Source organism: Calidris pugnax, unplaced genomic scaffold, assembly GCF_001431845.1.
Source record: "Calidris pugnax isolate Ruff unplaced genomic scaffold, ASM143184v1 scaffold134, whole genome shotgun sequence".
Lineage (NCBI taxonomy): Eukaryota > Metazoa > Chordata > Aves > Charadriiformes > Scolopacidae > Calidris > Calidris pugnax.
Window position 1 is genome coordinate 730,519 of NW_015090873.1, and position 25,618 is coordinate 756,136.

The following is a 25,618-nucleotide window of genomic DNA, read 5'->3' on the forward strand; positions in this document are numbered from 1 at the left end:
GGGGCAAGTCCATTTGCAGCTGCTGATTTCTGTAAAAAGTGAGGGGAGAATTAGAGAGCAGCCATGACAATACGTGCACCAGTTGTGAGATGGTATTTGAACGTGAAAAGCCTGATGTATTTTAGCAACTACAACTCTGTTTAAGCTGCTTCCTTGGATGATGAGAAAAACTGGTCAGATCAAAGAAAACATGTCTAACTGGGGAGAGGTGGTGACAAAAATAACCCCAGACAAACCTTGATTGATTTTTCCAGCTCCTGGGAGACTCTATGAGGTGAAGCTGGTGGCATTCAATAAGCACGAAGATGGTTATGCAGCTGTTTGGAAGGGCAAAACAGAAAAGGCACCTGCGACAGCAGTAGGTGAGGAATGCTCTTCATTTGTTGTCTGTCTCTTCTGCTTGGCATGTGGTTTCAAAGGAAGGGTAGAGGTAAAGTTACAGAAGATGAACTTGAAGGACAATACAAAAATGGTGAAGATCCCAATATAATGAAACTGCCTTTGACAGTCATTGCAAATAGCATTGGAGGAATTATCTCAGGAAGGAGGAGAAAGGAGCAAAATATCCCCTTTCTCATGAGGGTGGTTCTTGTACTGGGTGTGGATGACCCTTCACTGTGTTCCCTCTGTCCCCAGTGGTGGCTCAGGGATGGTCTTGGAGATACCAAATCACCTGGGTTTCATCTCTTATGTTACAAAGAATTGAGAGCATGAATTAGCAGCATGCCAGGCTTTGTGCAGTGTTAGGAAGAAAGTAAAAGCTCTGAAGACCTGGGCCCCTTTTTCAGCTCTGCCAGTTGGTTGTGAGATGGTGAACAGTCTGGGTGTGGGCCTGTTGGGTGGGTGGCTTTGCAGCTGGCCTCCTGTGCTCCACAGTAGCACCCCACCACCGTGGTGTAGATCCTCATTGTGATCTTTCCCACATGTGAGGAGAAGCATGAACTGCTGCATGCACAGAAGGACTAAGCCGGGCATCTAGGCTTACGCTGGAGGCCACCATTATCAGTACAGATTTCACAACCTAGACCTATTTTATTCCCTGTTTTCTGTGTCCATGGTGGCTGTCCCTTGCCTTAGTGTCACGTAGGCTGGAGGCCACCATTATCAGTACAGACTTTACAACCTAGACCTATTTTATTGCCATGTTGGTGGCTGTCCCTTGCCTTAGTGTCACGTACGTCGCCACATCTCTTCTCTTTTTGCCTTGCACCATAGATCCCCCTGTGCAGAAGGGTCCTCCGCTGCCTCCAGTCCAAGTCTATGCAGAGTCCAACAGCTCAACTTCCATATGGCTCAGGTGGAAGAAACCTGACTTCACCACAGTCAAAATTGTCAACTACACCGTGCGCTTCAGCCCTTGGGGCCTGAAAAATGCCTCTCTGGTTACTTACTACACAAGGTAAAGTGGGTTCATCTGCCAGGTATCACTCATGACAGGAGTAAACACAGGGCAGGGGGAAGCTTTATGGAGGTTCTGGTGCTGAGCAAAATTCTGTGTGTTTCACATGCTGGAAGGGTCTGCCTTGGTCACAGGTACATTCAGAGCTGGTGGAATGTGGCACTGAGACTTTTCCATGACTTAAATAGCAGGGGATCCTTTACAGACTGGTCTTTGCATCTTCTGTGCTCTGATCAGACCTTACATCCTCTTTTCCCTGTTAATAACAAAGCCAAGTGAAATTGTGGCCATTCTCAAAGCATTCGTGGTTTGTGAGATGGTCCTTACAAGTTTGGTTTAAAAATTGCTCGCGTTTAAGCAGTTATAATCATTTGGGGGTGTATTTTAAATCCTAATTCCTGAGTGGGTTTTCAGCCTATAACCAGGCTGTGTGTTCAAGCTTTTCTCTGCCAGTACATCACAAGGTCCTGGAGGCTGGGAACCTCCTTTGCTCTGTAGCTGGGACCTGAGTGCTCTTGCATTCACATGACTGCAGGAGATGAAGCGTTAGATGAAAAATCAAATACTGTGGGACTTAGGATAATCTCTTACAGTGCTTCTGGTAAGCTACCAAGGTGGCAGTTGGTGGGAGAACCATCCAGTGTTCATGGCCTTGTGAATATGTCCTCTTTCGGCAGCTCGGATGAAGACATTCTCATCAGTGGGTTGAAGCCCTACACCAGGTATGAGTTTGCCGTGCAGTCCAACGGCGTTGGCATCGATGGGCCCTTCGGCAGCGTGGTGGAGCGCTTCACCCTTCCTGACCGTGAGTATTTATGGGAATTGAACCCTGATTTCTCCTGGCTTTTCTTGGATCTCCATCAAATCCCTCCTGATGTGCCCCTGAGAGATGTGGTGATCTCAGATCATCTCCAAGCTCTGGTGTAATTAAAAGGCCGAGAGGTGCCAAGCATGCCAGTGGCTTTCTCAAGTCCATCAAAGGAGTGGTCCTCTCTAAACACAGATGAGCATGTTACTCTGGGATTAATTCTGGGTTCAGAGAAATCCTGCTCATCAAGGAGAGCTCTGGCACTCAGCTTCACAGAGCAGCAGTTGTGGGCTTTGAAGGTGTGGTGTCCTGCTCCTAGCTGGAACTAGGATGGAGAGGAAAGCAAGGAGAAGCAGAATCATAGAATCATAGAATGGTTTGGGTTGGAAGGGACCTTAAAGATCATCTAGAACAGGGGTGTGCTAGGGACATTCTTTCAAATATGACCAACATTGCAGCATCAAAGCTGTGTGGCTTCATGACCACTGTCATGTTTCCCTTGGCTGGTTGGCCACAATGCCCTGTATTGGGCTCAGCAGCCTCCCCTCTGTGCTCTCCACAGCTTGTTTGGAGGAGATGTCTGGCCACCTAGGTCACTGGGGATTTTATGCTTGAAAACATCACCGTGGCACCACTGAGAAGGGTTCACAGAAGACACAGACCACTCAGCATGCCCCTCAGGCTGCTTCTTCTCATTTCTGCTGTTCATGCTGGGTCTTTACTTTTCTCTCAGGCCCCTCAACCCCTCCATCTGACCTGCGGCTGCACCCACTCAACCCCTACGCTGTCCAGGTGCACTGGTGTCCCCCTGCTGAGCCCAACGGCATCATCGTGGAGTACCTCATCCTCTACAACGCCAACAACACCCAGCCTGACGACATGTGGACCTTGCTGACGCGAGAAGGTGAGCCTCCTCGGGGTACCATAATACCCCACCAGGTTCTCCTCCTCCTGTCACCTTCCTTGCCTTCAGGGCCGTGGTTATTCCATCCAGCTATCCTGATTTTTTACTCACTTTGAGCACATAAACATTCAGGAGCTCATGCTGCCAGCTTTCTTGGAGCATGTGCTAGGCCTTGCTCCTGGTCATCTAGGAGAGTCCAGGGACAGGATTACTGAGAAATCGTGCAAGTTTAGGGCTGAAATAGCCATTATCATCCAGTAAATATCCTGCAGATACAGTAATTCCCAGGAGAGTGTGTTCCAGCAACACCACGTGCACTCTGTAGCATCAGCAGCAAGTTTGTTAATACCGAAGAGGTGTATGAATTACCTCTTAGAGCTCATGACACAAACCCCCTCATTTCTGAGGGTCTAACAGAATTCCACTGTGGCTTTGCTGCAGCCTCTGAATACTCTTGCAACTGCACAGTTTAAACCTCTTTTGACTTGCCTTTTGATTAGGAAATATCTTCAGCACTGAAGTGCATGGCCTGGAAAGTGATACCAGATACTTCTTCAAGATGGGAGCAAAGACGGTGGTGGGCTCTGGTCCCTATTCAAACGTGAAGGATGTGCACACCCTCCGGGAGAAGCTGTCTGGTAGGAATTTCCCCTTGTCCTGGTGCAGGAAGTGAGTCTCTTTGCTGAAGACTGTGATCTGTCATTGTCTGGTAGGAATTTCCCCCTTGTCTTGGTGTAGGAAGCGAGTCTCTTTGCTGAAGACTGTGATCTGTCAGCAGTGGCATTTCTGTTCCCCAAGCAATGGCCCCGTGTCACCGCTCGGGCTGAGAGATGTGACTGTGTGTGGGCCAGTGCAGAGGGTCTTGGCAGGGTCCTCAGACGTGTGGCTCCACAGGCAGCTCCAGAACCTGTCCTCAAGAACTTCATTTCTCTTCCCCATCCCAGCTCCTGTGGGGAGGGCACGTGCAACCTGCATCTTGCTGCCTTTCTGTTAGACCTGTGTAGCACAGAATTAATGAATGTGCATAAATGTCACTTTGATTTAAGCTGCTCTAAATCATCACTGCCAAGTAATCTTCTTCCTTTATGTGTATAGAGGCATCACCTGGTTTTAGTGAAGCTGGTGCTTCTCTGAACAAAAGATATTTTGTACCTTCTTCCCACTTGCAGCTGAAATAGCTGTCTTTCCCCTTCCAGATGTGCTGGATATCCACTCTGTGACGGGCATCATCGTGGGAGTCTGCCTGGGGCTGCTCTGCATCCTCTTCTGCATGTGTGCCAGCTTCCGCAACAGCAAGCAGAGGTAGGTGTCACCTCACCTTCACGGGAGGTGAAGGATGGAGACAAAAACCACGGTGAGCATCTTTCCATGTTCCACTGGGCTGTTTGGGATGTGGTATATGACATCACTTAATACAAAGATTGAGTCTTAGGAGTGCTAGCTATCTCAGGAGCTTTTCACTGATTGATTTTCTCAGTAGTTTCTCTTTGATTTGCTTCGTTAGACTGAGAGGTTTTTTTACAGAGGAAAAAAAAAATACCAAGAAAAGGGTGAAAACCACTGTTTGCCAGATTATTACCCGTGTGTGTTAGTGTGGGCAGTGTTCCTGCTTCTGAGGTCGGACAGCTGTAAGGATGCTTGGAAAAGGTTTGTTAACTTTCAGTTGGGAAAATGATGAAAGAATTCCCAGTGACTGACAGGCTGGTTTAAGGTGGGTTGGACTGGGCCCAAGCCCCCGGCTGTCCCAGGGGACTCAATCCAGTCACAGGCCTTTGGACAGACCGTGATCGGAAAACAGCTTATTTGTTGTTGGGAAGAGCTTTGAGCTGGCAGCAGATCTCAGGACTAGTAACAAGAAACTTCTGAAGTCTCATCCTAACGTGGCCACCACACCTTTCTGTCCTGTTGCACCTTGTACCTGTGAAGCAGAGATGACAGGACCCACACACGTCCCCAGGGGTGAGGGTTAGAGAGTCTCATATCTGTGAAGCAGAGATGACACACGTCCCCAGGGGTGAGGGTTAGAGAGCACTTACTCTGGTGCTGGGACTCGTGTTGTCTCCTGGTGAGGGGAGGGGTGACATCCAGCACTGTGCTCTGGATGAGCTCTAGGGTTAGTGAAGGTGGTGAAGAGATGCCTCTGAGGAGAGGTTACTGCAGCAAAAGCTGTAACTGTAGGATGTGGATGGACTGTCTCCTTCCTCAGCAGTGGCTTGGGCCTGGTCACTTCCCCAAGGGCAAGCTGAGTGACTTGGAGGGGCTCACAGTCCATGGCTGTTGGGAACAGAGGAAAGTGAGGCTCACGAGAGATGTCAGCTCTTGCTTGTTTTCCCTCAGGGAGGCTCTGCCAGGCCTGGATTCCCAGGCAGCTGGCAACCACACTTACTACCACCGGAGCAGGCAAGGGGTGGCAGCTCCCAGTGCCACCTCGGATTCGCACGAGCTGGAGTCCCTCATGTCCCCGCTCCCGGAGGATGCACCCGTGCCCCTGGGGGACATCACAGAACTGACAGAAGTGCACAGCCTCATCCACACAAGCCTCCCTGAGGACATCCTCCATGGGAAGAGAAAGGTAAGGACCCGTGCATGGTGGCTGGGCTCCCACCCTAAGCAAGAGCCTTTGCTTGGTCTGTGGCTGATGGAAAGCCAGGGTCTGATCTTGTCCTGGCTCTGCAAGGTGCTGTTAGTCCAGGCCACAGGCTGGTGCTTGGGCAGCCGTGCTTTTCCCTCTCTGTAAAACCCACTGACTTCATCTCAGATCTAAGTTTGGGATCCCAGTGCCATCTACCACCCCTTTTCACCTCCTGGGACAGTGACCCTTCATCCCTGGAGAAGCAGTTACCAGACTTTGGACTGCAGAAAGCTGCTCTTTGCTGTGGCAAGAAATGGTGTAAGAAAGTGTGATGTCCAGAGTAGCTCCTCTGCCTCCCAGGATACTCTTTTGCTTAGAGCAAAAGGAGCTTTGTCCATAAATGGTGTGTTTGCTGGAGCACTCTTGAAGATACACAAAAGATGAAATCGTGATTTATTTGTGAACCTTATTTTTTGAAGCAGTCTTTTCCTGCCCTGCTTGGTTTGCCTGACATTGCGTTGTCTTTCACTCCTCCCTGCCCATTTCCTCTCTCAGGCTCGCCTGAAACATTTCATTCCATTAGGGAACCTTTAATTGGCCTAATTTAGTTAATCTGTTTATGTCTCTCTTTGTAGCCCAGGGAGAGCATGTAAAGTAATTAGGAGGTTCAGTAAAACAAATGCATTGTGAGCGCATGGGATTTCACGTTTGCATCAGCGATGTGCGCGCGTGTCACCGGAGGGAAGGTGAGTTCAGGAGACCTGCCTCACCACGGGACACGTCCTTGCTGCTGGTGGTGGCGTTGGGTATGGTCTTCTGGCAACCCAACGTCTTCTGCTGGCTTTAATAGTCCTGTGAGCTGAAGCCATGCTCTTGGCTGTCCCCACGTGCCGTGGCAGATAAGCCCTCAGCTGAAGGAGAGGGAGGTGGTTTGCAGCCAGGCCGCATCTATGGATTTGGGTGGAATGTTGCTGCCTGGCTGGACCCAAGCCGAAGAGTGTGAGGAATTTCCTACAGCTCTTTCTGTTAAATAAGGAACAAATGTTTTCAATGATGGTGACTTACCCTGAGAACAGGTCGGTTCCCTCCCTTGGGAGGACTTTCTGGGGGCAGCAGATCCAGATCTCCCTTCCAAAGCAGCGATCCTCTCTGCAAAGGTTTGCAGGAAGGTTTTCACGGGTGCAGATTTCTCCACGGGCTGGAGAGGCCAGTGCCAAGGGCTGGCTGCTCGGGGGCTCATCCTGGGAGCGTGGGGTCCCCAGCTTCTGTGGCAGAGGCTGGCGGTGTCAGTTATGTTCAGAGATCAGAGCTTCGGGGAGAAGGGCAGTTCTGGCTTGAGTGTCTCTGCCTCCCTGATTGCGTGGGGAAAGGCCACCAAGAGTGAGACTCACTGAGGGTTTTTGCCAGCAGAATAAAGAGCTTGTTTTTTTGATGGATGTGGGTAGGGGAGCCAGGATCACTGAGGAGCAGCCGCAGAGCAGAATGTCACCCAGAATGTCACCCGTGTGACCGGTGAGGATGACCTGGCAGGTGAAGGAGAGCTCGGGTGGTGACCGAGCAACAGGCTGTTGTTGCTGGGAGTGGGCACTGGAGGGAGATGTGCTCCCACGCAGGACACCCTGCTCCCTCCACTGCCCAGGTCCTGCTGGAAGTGCCACCTGGGCCAGCCCTGAGCACTCCCCGTACTCTGACGTGTATAATCAAGGGTGGAAAGACTCAGGCCACAATCATTTTTATGCTGCGGTTTCCAAGAGGCCACACGTCTGGATTTTACCTGGCTGGGTGGGCAGGGAGTTGGGGAGGTCTCACAAGCGTGGCCAGACCAGTGCACACACACCAGGTCCCCACCACAGAGGTAAATCAGAGTGGGGTGAAGCTGGGGGTGTGTTTATCTCCCTGCTTGTAGACAAAATGCTACTAGCCAAGGCCCAAGAGTGGGTTGTGGGTTCCTTGGGTTGTCTTATGAGCCACAAATAGCATCTTCCAGTGGCCATTTCAGCTGGGCTGCCAAAAGCCCCTGGGGACCCTGCCTGGAACTGCGTGTTGCTGGCAGCTTTGTACCCCACGGTGACCAACTGCCTTTGTTGCCTTCTCTTTTCTTCTCTCATTTGTGGTCAGGGCTGTGAAAACCCACAGCAAGGAATGTGATGGAGCCACAGGAAAGAGAAAATCCTTGTGGGAGGAAACTCCTGGTCCAGCTTGGCAAGGGGAGACTCCCCAGGGTGTTCTAGGTTGGCAACTATCACTTGCAGTCCAAGTCAGTGAAGAAAGGGAGTGAGAAATGCCTCGAAGATCCCTTTTATTTAACAGCATATCATGTCACCACAGAGCTCAGATGTTGGCTGGGACAGACTCGTAGTCGGATGCTGCTGCTGCTGCTGGGAAGAGCTGGGTTTTTTGATGGATGTGGGTAGGGAAGCCAGGATCACTGAGGAGCAGCCGCAGAGCAGAATGTCACCCAGAATGTCACCCGTGTGACCGGTGAGGATGACCTGGCAGGTGAAGGAGAGCTCGGGTGGTGACCGAGCAACAGGCTGTTGTTGCTGGGAGTGGGCACTGGAGGGAGATGTGCTCCCACGCAGGACACCCTGCTCCCTCCACTGCCCAGGTCCTGCTGGAAGTGCCACCTGGGCCAGCCCTGAGCACTCCCCGTACTCTGACGTGTATAATCAAGGGTGGAAAGACTCAGGCCACAATCATTTTTATGCTGCGGTTTCCAAGAGGCCACACGTCTGGATTTTACCTGGCTGGGTGGGCAGGGAGTTGGGGAGGTCTCACAAGCGTGGCCAGACCAGTGCACACACACCAGGTCCCCACCACAGAGGTAAATCAGAGTGGGGTGAAGCTGGGGGTGTGTTTATCTCCCTGCTTGTAGACAAAATGCTACTAGCCAAGGCCCAAGAGTGGGTTGTGGGTTCCTTGGGTTGTCTTATGAGCCACAAATAGCATCTTCCAGTGGCCATTTCAGCTGGGCTGCCAAAAGCCCCTGGGGACCCTGCCTGGAACTGCGTGTTGCTGGCAGCTTTGTACCCCACGGTGACCAACTGCCTTTGTTGCCTTCTCTTTTCTTCTCTCATTTGTGGTCAGGGCTGTGAAAACCCACAGCAAGGAATGTGATGGAGCCACAGGAAAGAGAAAATCCTTGTGGGAGGAAACTCCTGGTCCAGCTTGGCAAGGGGAGACTCCCCAGGGTGTTCTAGGTTGGCAACTATCACTTGCAGTCCAAGTCAGTGAAGAAAGGGAGTGAGAAATGCCTCGAAGATCCCTTTTATTTAACAGCATATCATGTCACCACAGAGCTCAGATGTTGGCTGGGACAGACTCGTAGTCGGATGCTGCTGCTGCTGCTGGGCGGGTTTGTGTAGCTGTGATGCCAAGGAACTGGCAGCTCCAGGCCTGTGTGACCTTCTCCAGTTGCCTGCTGGGCCCTCCGGCCTCAAGTTACGCTCCTGAAACTTGTCTTGTGTTGGCTGGTTGCACTTGCCATTAGCAGTGAGTGGCAATGAGAGCTGCTCCCATGCTTGCAGGCTTTTCACATGCTGGCTCATTCCGTAGCATTTCATGGATTATTCTTTATTATTCTTTATTGGTTTTATTATTACGGCAGCCAGAGGCTCCAGTGGAGATTGGAGGCTCCGTGTTGTTGGGAGATGTACAAGCCCAAAGAAGGGACTGTCCCCATGAGTGACTCTCATTTTTTAGGAGTGAGGACTGGAGAACGGTGAGACTGAGGGCAAGAAGTCTTTGTCAGTGCTGAGACTGGAACTGACTCCTGCAAAGAATTGCAGGGGAGGGTTTTGAGAAGTCCCCTTATGTGTTTTCAAGTCAAGATCACCAGTTCCTTCAAACGTAGGGCTGTGATTTCTCTCGAGCTGTTACAAGCAATGCTGGGGGTGCAGGATGGTGCAAGTGGAAGGTGGGACATTCTTTGTGCTGCTGGAGAGCCCATGGGAGCCCTCTGGCCACCCTGCCCCTGCTTGTGGGACAGCAAGGTGCTGCTGTGGCCAAGCTGTTGGCACGGGTCCCCTCTGGCCAGCTGACAGCTCTATCGGGCAGGAGTTTGCTGGGCCATTTAGAGGGCCCTTTTCCTTCATTTCTGTGCGTTTTGTAAACACACTGACAAGGGATTCTCCTCTCTCACTCTCTTCCCCTTTCAGGTGATGCCCAGAGTGATGCCCTCAGTAGCCCGTTGCTCTAAATGACACCGCAAGGCACGGGCTGTGGTGGTGCAGCTCTGCTTCCCCTGACAGATGGACTGAGGATGATAAAATGGCTCCTCTCCAGACATCTCTGTCACTGCTGCTTTTGGGCCAAGCAATTTAGGGGGTGGGGGAGAATGTTAAAAAGCATCTGCTTTCCATGGAAGACTTCAGCTTTTCATTGAATGAAGCCAAACCCAAGCGTTTTGGCTTGGAAATGTTTGCGGTTACGCTTCTTGCAAGCTGGATCCTTCCTTGCTTGCTGCCCCTGCTCCTTCCCTGTGGGCCTCCTCCCCACGAGGACTGCGTTTCCCACGAAGCATCCCAATGACTTTGAGAGCAAAAGCTGTAACGCATCAGGAAACTTGGATCTACCCGGGTTGTTTGTCATTTTCGTGTTGAAATTTTTCTGCGTGGAAAAAAAAAAAAAAAAAAAAGTCCTAATGTTTTCTGAAAAGTTTTAGATGAGGGCTGTGCTGCCGTTGACAGCTGGTGGAGATTCTCCTTTATCTGGCGAAGGGAGAGGTCTGTGTTATGTTGTGTCTTGTTTAGAAGCCTGGCTGTGGGCAGGGATGCTGTGTGTTTGCGTGGTGTGGAGCTTTCCCACTCCCAGCAACGAATCCTTTCTCTCTGATGTGACACCCTTAAAAGCTGGACACATCCAAAGTGTCCCCAGCCTTGTTCTCCACAGGATTTCAGGCTAAAGAACCATCCTCATAAAACAGGGGGGGTTTCAAGATCAACATTTCCTACACGTTCATTCTCAGCTCATGTATTCACATGAAATCATTACTTGTCACTGGGAAGGTAACGTGATCTCGGCACGTTTTTACCAGTTGGAGTTTCTATAAAAAGGCTAAAATGAAAAGACTTGTTTGCTTTGATAAGGATTTAGCTGTAATGGAAACACCTTTTACTGGAAGATGTTTTTATTAGTTTTCATTCTTGTGTTTGCAGTGAACTGACAAAGGGATTTTTCCCTCTCTAAATTAGTATTAGATTGACACTCCTTGCCCTCATTACTCTATTGTAAAAACCAAAAGGACATTTCCTTGTCTTCCTTCAGCCATTCACTAGTCCCCATCGAGTAGAAAGAAAAAGTATCATTTATTACAGCAAAAGGTACTGCTTAAAAAAGCAGTGGAGCTTTCAGGCACACAAGACCTTCTCCAGGTCTGTGATGAAAACAGACCTCGAGTTAATTGCTGCTGCCCAACCTTAGACACTAAGCCCCAAGAGGGATTTTATTTTTTTTTTTCTCCTCTCAAACATAATGTGCCTGAACAACATGTGGGATATAGGCCATGTTGTGTGGCTGATGGTTTTTTTTTTCTGTTTGTTGAAAGTTGCAAACTGGTACAAAACAAGTTTGTTCTTCGTTGCAGCCAATTTCAGCCAGAGCCGAACAGGCTGTTCCCAGAGTCATCAAAACCTATGTAAACATGGCAGATTGACGTTTCCGCTAACAGATGGTCCTTTGGGGATTGCAGGAGAGCTGCCTGTTTCTTTCCACGTTTTTTGGTATTCACAAGATGCCTGCAAGAAGGTTTTCAAGTTTGCTCTCTGTGTGTGTGTGTGTGTGTCTGCGTACGCGTAGGATGCTCAGATCTTTCTGATGGCAAATACGCATGTGAGCATCTATAATAGGACACACATTTGGGTGCCTGTGCGCATATTTGTGTAGGTTCAACGCTGAAATTTCCAGGCAGTATTTGCTCAGGAACGTATGTTCCTTGGAAAAGGCGCAGAAGCCATCAGTCAGCGCCGTAGCCGTGGAAAGCCTTTCAGATGGCAGCAGCAGCAGCGCATCGAACGCGTTCCTCGGGTGCTCGCCTGGAGTGACATTCCTCCTTGTGAGCTCTGTGGGATCACTTGGTTGGTTTCTCGCTATTAAACTGCAGTTTAATGGTTGTCCACTTAGAAAGGGAGCAATTAGGGAGTGCTCTTGGCTCAGAATATTTTGTTGAGGATTTCAGAGAGAGGAATGGCAGAGACACTGCCTCCAGCATCCGCTTCTAAACTTAGTGAATGCTTGGTACCCAGAGCGCTGGGTTCAGGCATCCCTGTTCTGCAGGGTCCTGTCGTGTAAATGAGGCCTTTTACTACTTGTTTTCTTAAGGTTTGATCCTGAGGCAGCAGCAAAGCTCCTACGAGCTGGGATGAAATGCTGCTCTGCCTCCCACGAGGTGTTGAGCCCCTGTGGTGTTGAAGTCGGGGTGGACAGAGAGCGGTCGGGAAGGGCTCTGGCAGCTCTTCAGCACATACATGAGCGCTTTTAATGTGCCTTCTGCCAGCACCGACAGCACGAGGTAGCATTTGCTTCTTGCTAAATAGCTGACTTAGGAATGCCTGGCTCACATACAACATCTGGTCCTGTATTTCTACCTAATTTCCAGCCAGATGGACCGAGGCACAAGGAGGTCGAATGACTCACGCAAGGTCAGGCTGATGTCAGAAATCTCCTTGCCATCTCGGCTGGACTCGTACTACGTTGGTTGTTGTTGGAATAGTTTAAGTAGCATCCACAGATGCAGCGCAGAAACCTGGGTTTCTCCTGCCTGACAGCAAGCACCAGGTGGCTGGTGGCTTTGAATGGATGTGCTGTTGTATCTTCACCCTACACAACCATCGTGCTCACACCGCCAGTATTGTGTGTGCACACTCACAGTTGTGTCAGGTCAGGGTTTTCTCTTCCCTTCAGCCTTGCATTGTCCTCTCTCTTCCATCCGGGCAACGTGTAACATCCGTGCAATGAGCCCAGAGATAACTGGCTCATGTGTGCCTTAAATCTGAGCGTGTGCCTGTGTGCATATATTGTGGAGTGAGCCCAGAGATAACTGGCTCATGTCTGAATAAATCTGAGCGTGTGCCTGTGTGCATATATGTATATATATATATATTTGAGTCAGCAGCGAGGCTGAGCTCAGGTATACGCAGGACAGCCCAATAAAATCAAAACCTGGAAAGAAAATACTTTTCTGCCTGTGAACTAATAGTCTGAGCTGTTAAATAACTTCAGCTCTTAAAGGCACGCATTTCCCATGCACAGAGGTGTGCATTCAACAGTTTATTGCAAGGGGAAGCTGAGAGAACCCAGAACAAATTGCGTTCAGCCCATATAATTTAATTAGATCTACAAACAAGGTAACACTGGTTGCCCAGGGGATTTAAAGCTGAGCTAAGAATTGCTTGGTGGTCTGTTGCAAAAAAAAAAAAAAGAAATAAAAAATTAAAAAGAACTAAGGCCCCCAGTTTTGTGCCTCTGTGTTGGTGGGGAATGGCAGAGTGTTTACCCAAGCCCTGGCTTAGAGAAGGAAATCTGTCTGCGCCGCAGAGCGAGCAGTTTGGCATTGTCTTCAGCTCTTACCCCAGCACACGTGCCAGCGCAGGCAGGTGAGGGTCCTTCTCCATGCTGCAGAGCATTGCTTGTGCCAAAGCAAATACTCTAATTGTTCTGCTCCAGGTTTCCACTATCCCTGTTGCTTTCCAGCTTGGCGTTGTTTTTCAGTCGGCTCGTGCTGCTCTGGGTTGTTTGCAGCTTTGCAGGGAGTTGCTTTCAGCGGACCTGTAAGCAATGGCTTGTGCCACGATGTACCTGTTGGTCTAAGACTTGGAGAATCAGTGGAAAGGCCACTTCAGGTGTGAACTATCTGGCAGCTTTTATCTGCACCAGACAAAGCCTGTTGTGATGGGGTGACGGTGCCAGTCCGTGGCAGCATCTTTATTTCGGTGCCATCAGAAGTGATCTCTGCATTTAACTTACATCTTCTAGGACCACAGTTTTTCCCCCAACTCGAAATTTCTTTTTTCAAGCTGCTTCTCGTTTCAGGTGTATGAGGATAAGAATCTCTTATCTGTGATAATTGGATCTCTTCTCCTCCCAATTTTCTTCTGCAGTCTTCATGGAATAAATCAGCTAACCAGCCCTGGACAAACAGCATTGCCAGATATGGGGACGCCATCACAAAGGAGCCTCTCTCTGCTGTGAACGGATCCCTGAAGCTCCCTTCCAGTGCAGGACAGAAGCTTTTGTTACAGGCTCTGGTTTACGATGCCGTGATGGTGGGTGTCTTCAGATGTTTATTGACTTGTGTATTCTGATGTGGGGGCCGGTCTCTTTTCTCAAGTCACAGGCGACAGGACGAGAGGAAATGGCCTCAAGTTGTGCCAGGGGAGGTTCAGGCTGGATATTAGGAAAAATTTTTTCACTGAAAGGGTTCTCAGGCATTGGAATGGGCTGCCCAGGGAGGTGGTTGAGGCCCCATCCCTGGAGGTGTTCAAAAGATGGGTTGATGTAGTGCTGGGAGGTCTGGTTTAGTGATGATGCTCCTTGTTTGTTGTGCGGGTGACTATTCTTGTCAGTTAGGTTGACGGTTGGACAAGATGATCTTTAAGGTCCCTTCCAACCTAGAAGATTCTGTGATTCTGTGTTTTTTTCATTTATGCTCCCCATCTCCCTTTCTCCTTTTTCCAGCACAGGCGAAAATATTTTCTTTTCCGAGCTAGCTTTAGTTGGCTGATCACAGGCTTTATTTTTTCCCCTGGATATAGCAGTGTATGTCGGCGAGACTGATGGGATTTGAGTAAAAGCTGTTTGGTTTTTCCAAGCATCGCTCAAAGCCTCCGTTCTCCCCTGATGGTCTGTCTTGACTCCAGCCAGCCCCCGAGGGCATGTGCTGGGGGCTTGTTCTTTTGGTGATGGTCAAGTGGGCTCTGACAGCTCAGTTGTCAGAAGGGTTGTGACAGTCCCAGTCCCTGAGGAGCCGGAGCTGGGCACCAGGAGCCTGCTGTGGGTCTTTGCTGTGGCAGCCTGTGAATGAGTGAGGAGCTGCAAGGCTCAGCACAGTCATTAAGATCTCCAGCGTGCTCGCCTGGAGGAGGTATTGCATTTTTGCCTGTAAAAGGAGTCAAAGATCAAGGGTTGATTTAAACTCCTTCTCCCGATAGGGCAAGAGCAATTTCCACTGCACTTGTCTTTATGGGGGTGCGTGGATTGGGAGGAAATCCTGTTTCTGTTAGTGCTCCATTGGAATAAACATGCACTCCCGTGGTTGGGAGAGTTTGTACAAGGATGGTGTCTGTGCCACAGTCCCAGCAAAGCGAGCTGGCATCTGCTCAGCTTGACTCTGTACCAGAAGATTTCTTTGGTTATTGTTTAAAAAAGTTAATCCTCCCCCCCCCCCCCCCCCAGCAAATACTTCTATGTAACCTACCTATGTTTCCTTCCCAGATAGTAGTGTGAAAATCAATTACACACAGGATGTAATTAACATTGTGGATAGAGTTAAGACAATGTTTTACAACCCAATTACAGGGCACCGTTTACAGCACAGCTTTACCCATCAGAGTTTGTCAACAAAAGGAGAAAAGTGTTAAAATATGTAAATGATACACAAAGTTGGCTTCAACAGGAAGCGCAAATTGCACGTGGGATATCTCACTTCCATACTTTGAATTGGCTTCTTGCTACAAAATCACACTCAGCCCAGAATCTGAGCACCGATTCCCTAGAGAGCTCTCTGTGAGCTTCCAAAATAATTTGCCTGTTAAATTACTGAATGATAATCAGGCAGAGTGACCTGCTTGTTATCCGGATTTGTGGACACCTGTAGCCTGAACTCCACTGGAGCACTGCGGAGGAGAGCCAGCTGGTTTCTTTCTGAGTTAAAGTGCTTGAATTGACACCAACTCTTGCAAGCTGTGACCAGGACTCAAAATAAAGGTTTTATGATAAGTAGCCGAAATTATACCAGGGCTCCCTTTGCTTTCCTGGTTTCTGTTGTGGGTCTGTGTCATGACCTGTCTCAGAAGCCAGTTTTTTAGAGTGCTGCCCACTCGCCCTCTAGAAATCCAGCCCTTAATACGGAAACAGACTGGTGGGTGTTGAAAGTTGTGGTCGTTGGCAGAGGCTTGGGGGAGTGGTTGCTCCAGCCTGCCAAGAAACCGCGGGCAAATCACTTCACTCCCTTGGGATCTTGCTTTCCCAAATGTGAAATAGGAATAATGATCCTGAGGTGATTTGAGATGCTTCTGAAGACTGAGAAACATATCAAGATAATGCTTAATGGAGGCACGTGTGCATCCTATTGCATTCCGTGGGATTTAAAAAGCATATATTTCAGTGCTTGGTTGGGTCACAGCATCAATTATCTGAATTTTGTTTACTTTAACTTTTTTTTTCTCCTTTTCTTTGTTTTTATTTTATTTCCCCCCCCCTGTTTGTTAACAGAATGAAGCAAAGAAAAGCCATCCGCCAGCCAACCTCCACCAAGTGGAAGCAGAGGTCATCGTCCATTCTGATTTTTCAGCCTCTGACAGAGACTACGACTCCCAGCTGCACACTCTGGAGAGTGAAGAGACAGAAACTGAGGACCAGGAGGCTGAAGAGCTCCCCTCTGGAGAGCTGGCTCTTCCCAGTTCTCCCAGCACCCAGCGGGATGCTACCCACGAGTTGGTGGACTGCAGGGGCGATTCTGAGGTTCGGACCCAGGATGAGCTGTTAGGTACCAACAGAAAGACTGACAAAGCAGAGGCCCTTTCCATCCGTGGGCTCACCAATGGCTTCCACAGGCACGGGGAAAGTCTGGATTCAGTGGAGAGCGGAGATTCGGACTCCATCCAGGAAGGCAGAGGGGATGTGCAGCCAGTCAAGTGCCAATCGCTTTCCCCGGCCCTGGAGGAGACCCCCCTCTGTAGTAACTCTGGTTTAACCAGTTCATCCTCAGCATCTGAGAACATGGCAAGTGTCCACAATCGTTAGAAGAGTGAACTAATCTGATTTTGATCATGGGAGAGCTAGAAGCACTACTAAGGGCCTGTCCCTGGGAGGTACTGCATGCCCTTGACTCACTGAGCCCGGCAGGAGCTAAGAAGGTGCAGCATCTCACCAGAACAGGATCCGGACCTGTCAGCTGTACATACCACCTGCGAGAAACCAGTCGGTGATTGGAAAGGGCACGTCTTCTTCCTGCTGAAGCTCATGAGTAACTTGGTTTTCGTGGGAGCAGGATTAAGCTATCTGCCAAAGTCTGACACGAAACCATGGCTAGAACAGAGCCTTCCGCGTTAGACTGGGGCTGTCACTTCTCTGTAGTCCTCGGGGTGACTGGTGAGATGTCTTCTGAAGCTGGGATGAGGCAGGGTACACCGAGGGATCCTTCTCAACTCGCTCTTCACCAAGGACCTCCTCGGCACTACCTACTGCCCGCAGCATGGGGATGAATTTTGTCACAGGAGTCTCCCAAGAGGGTGGAATCCAACCCAAACAAATTCCGTGAGCTGTAACCACCAACCTTTTCTGCCCTCCCGTGGTTAAAAGGATTATCAGGCTCTCTCTGTACGCTACCGCAGTAACTATTACTAGCAGGCTGATGTAGTGGCCTTTTATTACACACTCTACGAGTGCCTCTAACAACTTGTACTATATAGAACCTTCTTCAGTGTCTGGGTCATTTCACCAACCTGGACTTTGTTTTACGTAGGTTCTTGTACCTAATATTTTAGGTACGCATCTGTCCTTTCAATGTACAACATGTATTTTTATTTCCTTGAAACATCTTTATATTATTTAATTTTATAAAGTGGAGTAGTGTGTGGTATAGAGTAGCATTTTTACTACTTCTCTCTTTCTTTGTTTTTTTTTCCTCCCTAACAACACAACTACCTCATGTCTGTTGGAGAAAAAAAAAAAAAGCAGTAGATCTACTCTTTTGTTATAGTCCATTATAGGTTTTAACTTATTCTTATACTGCCTTTTTCTAAAGAATATGTTTGCACTGGTTGTTGACTCTTTTTTTTTTTTTTAATGCCTAGTGCTGCAGATCTGATGTCTCTCTTGCTTTGTTTCTAAATGTTGTTCTCCTCCAGCTGGAGAAGTGGGTTGTGTTTCTCTGGAGGACTGTGTTTTGCAGGAGCTGGTCAAAGGAGACTCCTTCAGCTGGAGGGACGTTGATCCATCCTTCCTTAAGAAGCTTATACTAACAAAGAGAAAAAAGAACCAACAATTGCAAAAGTAACATCTGATCTTGGGGATCTCTGTTTCTTTGTTTTGTACTCAAGTGGAGATATCTCAGATGATTTTGAATTCCAGAGAGTGGCTCTCAGCCTTCTCTAAGCAGTGACTTGCTGACTTTGGATGAATAAGTGAAATTTTCTAGTCACTTCTGAGAGTCCTGGACAAAGTGCTTTTGGGTTGGTTTGTTTTTTGTTTTTTTTTTTCCAAAGACCAGAGCACGACCAGAGCTTAAAAATTAAATCTTCGCTCTCATACCAGTCAGTCTGGATTTATTACAGATAATGTTTGAAAATCATCTGGTGACACTTCCTTGCTGGCACTTTGCTTACTGCTGACATGTCTCTCAGCCCGGACCTCTGCTGGGGGGGGGAAAGGTTTTTCTACCTTGTCTGTAGCCTGTCTCTGCCCTGTTCCAGCCTTCAGAGACTGACTGTGAATGCTACAGATTGGACCAGCTCCTCGGGGGTAACGAGCATGGCTAATTCTGCTCATTGGCTTGGTAAATGTTCTGCCTTCCTGGAGGATTCAGACATCTGGCCATTTGTTTATTAAAAAATGAGGGAAAAGACGTCCATCTCCCTCTTTGCCTACCGAAATTCCCCCAGAGCTATACGGGGAGCTGAGTGCTGATCTGTGGTGCTTTTTGTGGTGAAATCTGGACTGAGATACCACTCTCTGCAGCAAGGAGAACCTTGTTCCACCAGCATCTATTCCTGCCTCTGTTGTGAAGAGCCCCAGCGTGCCCGGTGCTTGGAGCTCAGCTGGACCAGCCCATGTCCTTGCAATCCTCCATCAAACCCTGTTAGCTCCAGCTCTTCAGCAGAGGAGTTGCCTCTGAGCCTTCCCTGTTGGGAAGGATACTGGGACTTCCACTTTTCCCCATCCTACAGCGCTTCCTCCCAGTATGACACACCGTTCTGGTAAACGTCTTTATTTCCACTCATTTTCCTTGCTCTGTTGCTCCAGCTGCTGCTTGGGATCTCGAGGAGTCTCAGAAATGCTGTTCCATCCTCTGAAGTGCTGCGACTCTGAAAGGCCGTGACGCGGAGACTGGAAACCGGTGCCAGTGAGCAGGGTGGGCAGGAGTTAGTGTGAGGAGCTAGAAAGGCAAGAAATGATAACTGGGCAGAGGAAGTGTGTAATTAACCTCCAGAACTCACTGCTACAAGACTTTGAAACCAATGATTTAGCAGGGTTACAGATAAGGCAGTGAAGTGTTATTGCGGGCAATAAGGGCAATTCACAGTTCTATGGGAGCGGATGCAATTGCAGAGATACAAACCCTCCACCTGTGGGGTGTCAGGCACCAGCTGCAGAGGGGGGGGATAGATCTTTGCAGCTGGACCTCAGTTTGCAGGTAGTTTCATGGAAGAGTCCTTGCCCTTCCCCAGTGACAACAGACCCTGTACAAAGCACGTTGCCACTGCTGATGTGCAGAAAGAAGAACTCCTGGTGACTTACTTCCACCTCCAAAACCAAGTCATCGCCTGCCAACGTGACAGCATGGTGAAGGATGGCTTTCCCTGAGCATCTCAGCTGCTGGAGGGCAGCACCAGGAGGAGTGTGACTGTCAGTGGGCACAACTGGGGCACCAGAGTTCTCCTCCCAACTCCCTCTTGTGACACCATACCTGGGGCAGGTCACACACCAGCCCTGAGCTTTCCATCCAGGGGCCTGTGGGGATGGAGCTTAGTCCAGTGGCTGATTTAGGAGGGTGGCACGGTTCCTGGGGTGCTCCTTTGTGTGTGCACCCACTGCTTTGTCTGTACTGACCTTAGCAGTCAGATAGCCACGGGGTGAGCATTGTGGATCTGCCTGAAAGCTGTCCCTGCCTGTCACCGAAGCCAACCCAAGCAATCACAGGGTGACACTGCATCACCCTGGGCCAAACATGAAACCACCAGGTTAGTTCCATGCTCCGAGAGCTCTGGGGGAGATGCAGAGGAGTGCCAACAATTCTACTTGTGCATCACAAAAATACTTTGTCTCCTCAATGCTGAGGCTTGCTCTGCTCTCGTTACACCCCACCAAATTGTACCCGAGTGTGAAACTGCCCGTGTTTGGGTGTCCAAGCGCTGCGGTGCCGGTGGTGCCAGACCCCGGCTGCAGAAATCCAGGCAGTTCCCTCGGAGCCAGGAGATCACCCCTGACCAAGAGTGTGAAACCACCCATGTTTGGGTGTCCAAGCGCTGCGGTGCCGGTGGTGCCAGACCCCGGCTGCAGAAATCCAGGCAGTTCCCTTGGAACCAGGAGATCACCCCTGACCATCCTCAGCAAAGCTGTTCCCTGCAGGAACACGTGTCCAGGCACTGCTGGGTGGCCTTGGCTGACTCGGCTGCACCCAGGTCCCTCCTGTCCCAAACACACCTGGGACCTTTCAAATCTCAGCTAGAAATGAACGGAAGAAGACAGATAATACACATTTTTATGTGTAAAGCTGAAACAACCAGTGCATATATTTTTTTATCATGAAATAAGTAGCTTTCTTGCAGATTTCTCACAGACAACACAAACTGTTGATACTTTGAATTACCCATCGTACTTAATATATGTTCCTACACATCGGGCTCCTTTCTCCCTTTTCTTCCTTTCAGTAACACTAAAGATTATTGCTGTTCAACTTTTTGCTGGTGTATATTGTTTTACATTGTTAAACTGTCAGGTTTGTCTCGCTGGCATAATTTTGTAGTATTAATGTTACCGTTTGCCTACACAACTGTATATTCCCCGTGCTGCTGCGAGAGTCACAATTCTCATCCTTTTCTTTCTTTTAATTCCTCGTTACACGAAACACAACTCGGATAAAAATCTCTTTCAGCTTTTTGTTGATTTGATTTCTTACTTAACAGACAGCAAAGTTCTGGTTTAAATAGTTTCAGATGAGATAATTTATAATCTAGGTTTTGAGAATTTTTTACGTTACTAGCTAACAGTCCAGAGATCAGCCCATGAAATATGCTGTGTAAGAAAGCAACCATTTTAATAGAGCACTATATATGTTTTTGATCTCATTAGAAATAGATGTTTTGAAGGGATCATCGTGTCTTTTCTAATCAATGCTTTTGTTAGAAAAGAGGTGTTTAGTCCAGCAGAAACCTACCATCTAGTTCTGTTACTGTATTCCCTTGCTTGTATTTAAAAAATGAAATTTCATTTAATTTTCTACACAGTGCATAAGGATGTGTAACCAGAACTTGATCTCCTTTGAAGATTGTGTCTGTGTTTGGTTCCATGCTGTACTTAATTATAAATTTCTTTCTTCAGAGACTGTTCTTACTCCACAAATACTCTTTAGTGTTAAAGTGTAAGAAGACATTGTCCTTATATTCCTTAACTAATGGGTTATTAATAAAATATTTTAAAAAACAACAAAAAAAAAGTAGAATTTTTCTCATGATTCAGTCTGTTACAGCTCTTGCTCCGAGAGAATGTTGTCATGGAAGAGGGATCCTGCAGCTGTGCTGGGAGTGGATGGACCCTGGGGAATTTGCTGGTAGGTGCTGGGCTGTACCTTGTCCCTCAAAACATGGAGAGGGTGGCTGAGGGCATCTCTGCCCACCTGGCTTTGCTAGAGAGGGACCTGCGAGGTGTCCCTGCAGTGTCACCCTGGCTGGAGATGTGTCTTGTGGTGTGGGGCAACCTGTGTGTTTCCCAACAGCTCAAATCCAGCCTTGTTCTTACCAGAGCAACTCACCTCTGGATGGATCTGAGCGAGACCCTGCAGCTGGAGCACCTTCCACAGCAGGGTTGTACCTCCCTGGTGGGAGCAGGAGCTGGGATTCACACTGGTGCCAGTTCAGGGGTGCCTGAGCTCAGAGCCGTGGGGGCTGGCTCAGTGGTGCCTGAGCTCAGAGCCGTGGGGGCTGGCAATGTGGGATGTGATGTGCCTGGTTCCTTACACATCGCTTCAGGGATTTCAGGCGTGGGCAGAACCTGGGCTCATTGGGCATTTCTTGATGCTTCTTTCTCATTTTTGAGTGGATTCCTGTAAGAAAAATGAAAATAATAATAAAATTGTCCCATTTCATGCTTTAACTTAACTTGTGGGGCTGAACATGCAGTGGGCTGTGTCTAGTGAGACTGGGGAGAGGGCATCTGGCAGTGCCTGAGGACACACTGCTCACCTCCCGGGCATCTCCCTTTCTTCCTTAGGATGCATTCCCTACTCCAGTAAATGGTTTCCATTATTACTCTGCGCTGCCAGGACTACAGAGCCATAAAATCTCATTTTATCTGCGTTTCAGAGGTAATAAATCTGCACTTAGCATAGTGTTCTCTGATAGTGGTTAAGGGGAACTGGGTCGGGCCATGAAACTCTGATGAGTCTTTCCTCTAATGACGGGTAACCCCACAAACAAGCAAGGAAGGACCTGGGGAGGGGGGTGAGGGGTGGCTGCAAATCCCACTTCAGCTCTCAGTTGGCAGCATGAGACGCTGTGGAGAGCCACCACGTGTCCACCTGTGTCCTTGTACAGCCCAAAAACAGGGAAAAAGGTTTCTGCTGGAGAAAGCAGCTTCCAGGAGCACAGCCTGGGGCTGTCCCACCGCTGCTGGGATGGCTCTCAAGTGCCTTCAGGTGGGTGCAATAATTTTGGCTCCCTTCCCTGTTGGTCACTGGCCACGAAACAGATGCTAAAACCCTACATGTACGTATGTAAGTGAAAAGCTCCCGGGCCCTTAGCAGACAGGGAAACCACAATTACACATAGAATAATAAATGGAGTAAATTCAGACAAGTTAATCTCCCACTTCATCTGCCGAAACTGCTAATGGGGTCTTGGGGACCTCAGTTTGCAGTTAATTGGTGTAAATCAGGAGTGCTATCGCAGCTGATGGCAATTTGCTGTGCAAAGGGTGAGGGGTGAGCAACACCCTCCGAGGGCAGTGCTTGTGGAGGATCCCCTTGTGGAGAGGGAGGACAGACAGACGGACAGACAGACCCCGTGCCCTTCTGCGGGAGGGGGGACGGAGGGATGGACTCTCTGCAGGGAAGGGGTTTGGAGCCTCAGCTGGGGCTGGGCACTGCCGCTCCTGTAACCCTGCTGCTTTCCAAAAAAGCTCCAATTTCTGCTCGCAGGGTGATAAGCAAATTCCTGCCTCCAGTACAAAGCAACTTTTTTAAGCCCTCATGGTTACAGAGGACAGAAAACCATGAGTACTCTGGGTTCCTGCTCTCAGGTGGCTCTAAGACCCCAAAACCTGCCTTTTTCTTTAAAAATCTCACGCCTTTTCATGAGTCCTGGTGTTTGGCAAGACCGCCTGCACTTGTGATTTTTGAGTGTGACACCAGCGATGTCACCGGTGTCACTTGCGAGATGTGGGGCTGAAATTGACGATGCCCTGAACACGCTGCTACATCCCCTGGCTCCTGGGTACTGCCGTTGCCTGTGCATGGGAGCAAAAGCACCCGAAATCTGTGCTTCCTGGGGAAAACGCGCCCTGTAAAACACACTGCGCTTCATTTCCCTTGGAATTATTAATTCCCACAAGCCATCCTCGGTGCCGGCGGCATCCCGGGAGCTGCCACGGCGTTCCAGAAACGCCGGCGGGGCCCCGCGGCAGGAGCCAGGGAGGCGGCTGGGGAACAGGAGCAGGGCTGGTGCCAAAAGGTCAGGGACAGCACCGAAATTCAGATGTTACCGAGGGGCTGACGGAGCCAGAGCAAATTCTTCCCCGGCTGAAAGCAGCCTCGTAGAGCTCAGCCCTCCGCTAAATGAGGGAAGCTTTAATGCGGAGCAGATGTAGTGACGTCTTCGTCCCTCGTTCGCCGACTCCAACGCGCTCGGGGTGCACCGTGAAGGGGAGAAACGCGTTTGCTTGGCTTTACAAAGGGGTTTTCATCAGGTTTCTGGGCGTAGTTCTGGGGTTTAGTAACCCAGTCCATCAAGCTCTGCTTTTATTCTGAAAAAAAAAAATGAGTTAGGAGCCACTTGTATTTTTTTTCAGATTTTTTTTTTTCCCAAACACCACAAGAGTCTTTGAGCTGTGGTTGAAGAGATGAGTTTCGCTGATGGTGAGAGGGGGACTGGGCAGGATCCAGATATAAGGGCCACTTCGAGGGTGAGCTGCTTGGTCCAACATCTGTGTGCCTGACCTGAGAAAGTCACCTTATGATGGCATTTAAAATAAAGAACATTGGGATGAGCCCAGCTCTTCTTCATTCCTGTCCTCTGGGACCTCCTGGATGTGGGATCCCCTCGTGGCCATTGCTCTGTGATCCCACCACCCTGCTTTTGGGTCACCTCCAGGCACCGCCAACCACCTTGAGAGGGAGTTTTGTTCTTCAAAACAAAGCCCAGAAGTGAAGCGCTTGGTGGAACCAGTTGGAAGTCGTGCTGTCTCTTCAGCATTTGTCCTTGTTTTAATGCCAGATTTTGGGGATTAAGGGCTGACAAGAGGCAGCTCTATGGCCTGGGGCAGAGCTGCATGGGCTTGGGGATGGCACCCTGCCCTCACCCTCAGGGTGGGGGACACCATGGCCAAGACTGGGTCCCTTTGAGCCATGAGAGGCAGAGAGCAAGGCGACTTCTTCCTATATCATTACCACAAGCTCGGGAAGGAAGGCCTGGTGCTGGCTGCCATCCTCTGGGCATGGTGAGGCCAGCAATCCCAGCTGGATCCCTGGAGGGTTTTCCTGCTCTGGGGGTCCGCAGCACCCCATGGGGCTGGGCCTGAGGGAGGCCATGAGGGGGCATCTGGGAGGGGAGACCTGGGAGGGAGTCCTGGTGAGGGAGAACATTGCAAAGGGAACCCCGAGAAGTGAAACTGATGAGGGGAGACCAGTGAGAGGGCTCCAGTGAGGGGAGACCTGGGAGGGAGTCCTGGTGAGGGAGAACATTGCAAAGGGAACCCCGAGAAGTGAAACTGATGAGGGGAGACCAGTGAGAGGGCTCCAGTGAGGGGAGACCTGGGAGGGAGTCCTGGTGAGGGAGAACATTGCAAAGGGAACCCCGAGAAGTGAAACTGATGAGGGGAGACCAGTGAGAGGGCTCCAGTGAGGGGAGACCTGGGAGGGAGTCCTGGTGAGGGAGAACATCGTGAAGGGAACCCTGAGAAGTGAAACTGATGAGGGGAGATCTCTGAGTGGGCACTGGTGAGGGAAAGCCCTGTGATGGGAGACTGGTGAAGTGGAACCGGTGATGGGAGACCCATGAGGGGGCTCTGGTGACCAGGCTTGGTTGAGGGGAGCCCCGTGAGGGGACCCTGGTCAGTGGAACCCCAAGCAGGGGCACCGGCGAAGGGAGCCCTGTGACGGGAGAGCTGTACAGTGGAACCAGCGAGGGGAGACCTGTGAGGGGGCTCTGGTGAGAGGAGACCCCTGAGGCTGCCCTGGCGAGGGGAAATCCATGAGGGGACACCAGCGAGGGGGAGCCCTGTGAAGGGAGCCCCGTAAAGTGGAACCTGTGAGGGGAGCCCTGTGATGGGAGATCTCTGAAGGGGCTCGGATGAGAGGCTTCCATTGACGGGCGACGCACTGGTGAGGGGAGCCCCGTGAGGGGGCTCTGGTCAGGGGGGAGTCCTGTGAAGCGGAACCGGTGACGGGAGACCGGTGAAGGGAGCCCCGTGACAGGGCTCCGGTGAGGGGAGCCCCGCTGAGGGTCCGGCCACAGTCCCCGCGGCTCCCGGTCGCTGACCAGCCCCTCACGGCGACCGCCTCTCCCCGCCGCGGCGCTGCCGGCGGCCTGGCGGATGCGCAAGATGGCGCAAGGCGCTGCCCGCCCG

At 50.0% G+C, this 25,618-nt stretch overlaps 1 protein-coding gene across 1 annotated transcript in view; it reads left to right on the forward strand.

Moving 5' to 3' along the window:
- IGDCC4 (immunoglobulin superfamily, DCC subclass, member 4) overlaps nt 1-20,043 on the forward strand; it is a 96,498-nt gene extending 76,455 nt beyond the window's left edge. Inside the window, exons 13-21 of the mRNA XM_014946089.1 lie at nt 255-362; nt 1,216-1,399; nt 2,077-2,204; nt 2,941-3,111; nt 3,612-3,749; nt 4,308-4,413; nt 5,449-5,683; nt 13,780-13,944; nt 16,112-20,043. Of these exons, the coding sequence (XP_014801575.1) occupies nt 255-362; nt 1,216-1,399; nt 2,077-2,204; nt 2,941-3,111; nt 3,612-3,749; nt 4,308-4,413; nt 5,449-5,683; nt 13,780-13,944; nt 16,112-16,642 (1,766 nt within the window). The 3' untranslated portion in view covers nt 16,643-20,043. The remainder of the gene's footprint in view (nt 1-254; nt 363-1,215; nt 1,400-2,076; nt 2,205-2,940; nt 3,112-3,611; nt 3,750-4,307; nt 4,414-5,448; nt 5,684-13,779; nt 13,945-16,111) is intronic.
- The last annotated feature ends 5,575 nt before the right edge of the window (nt 20,044-25,618 follow it).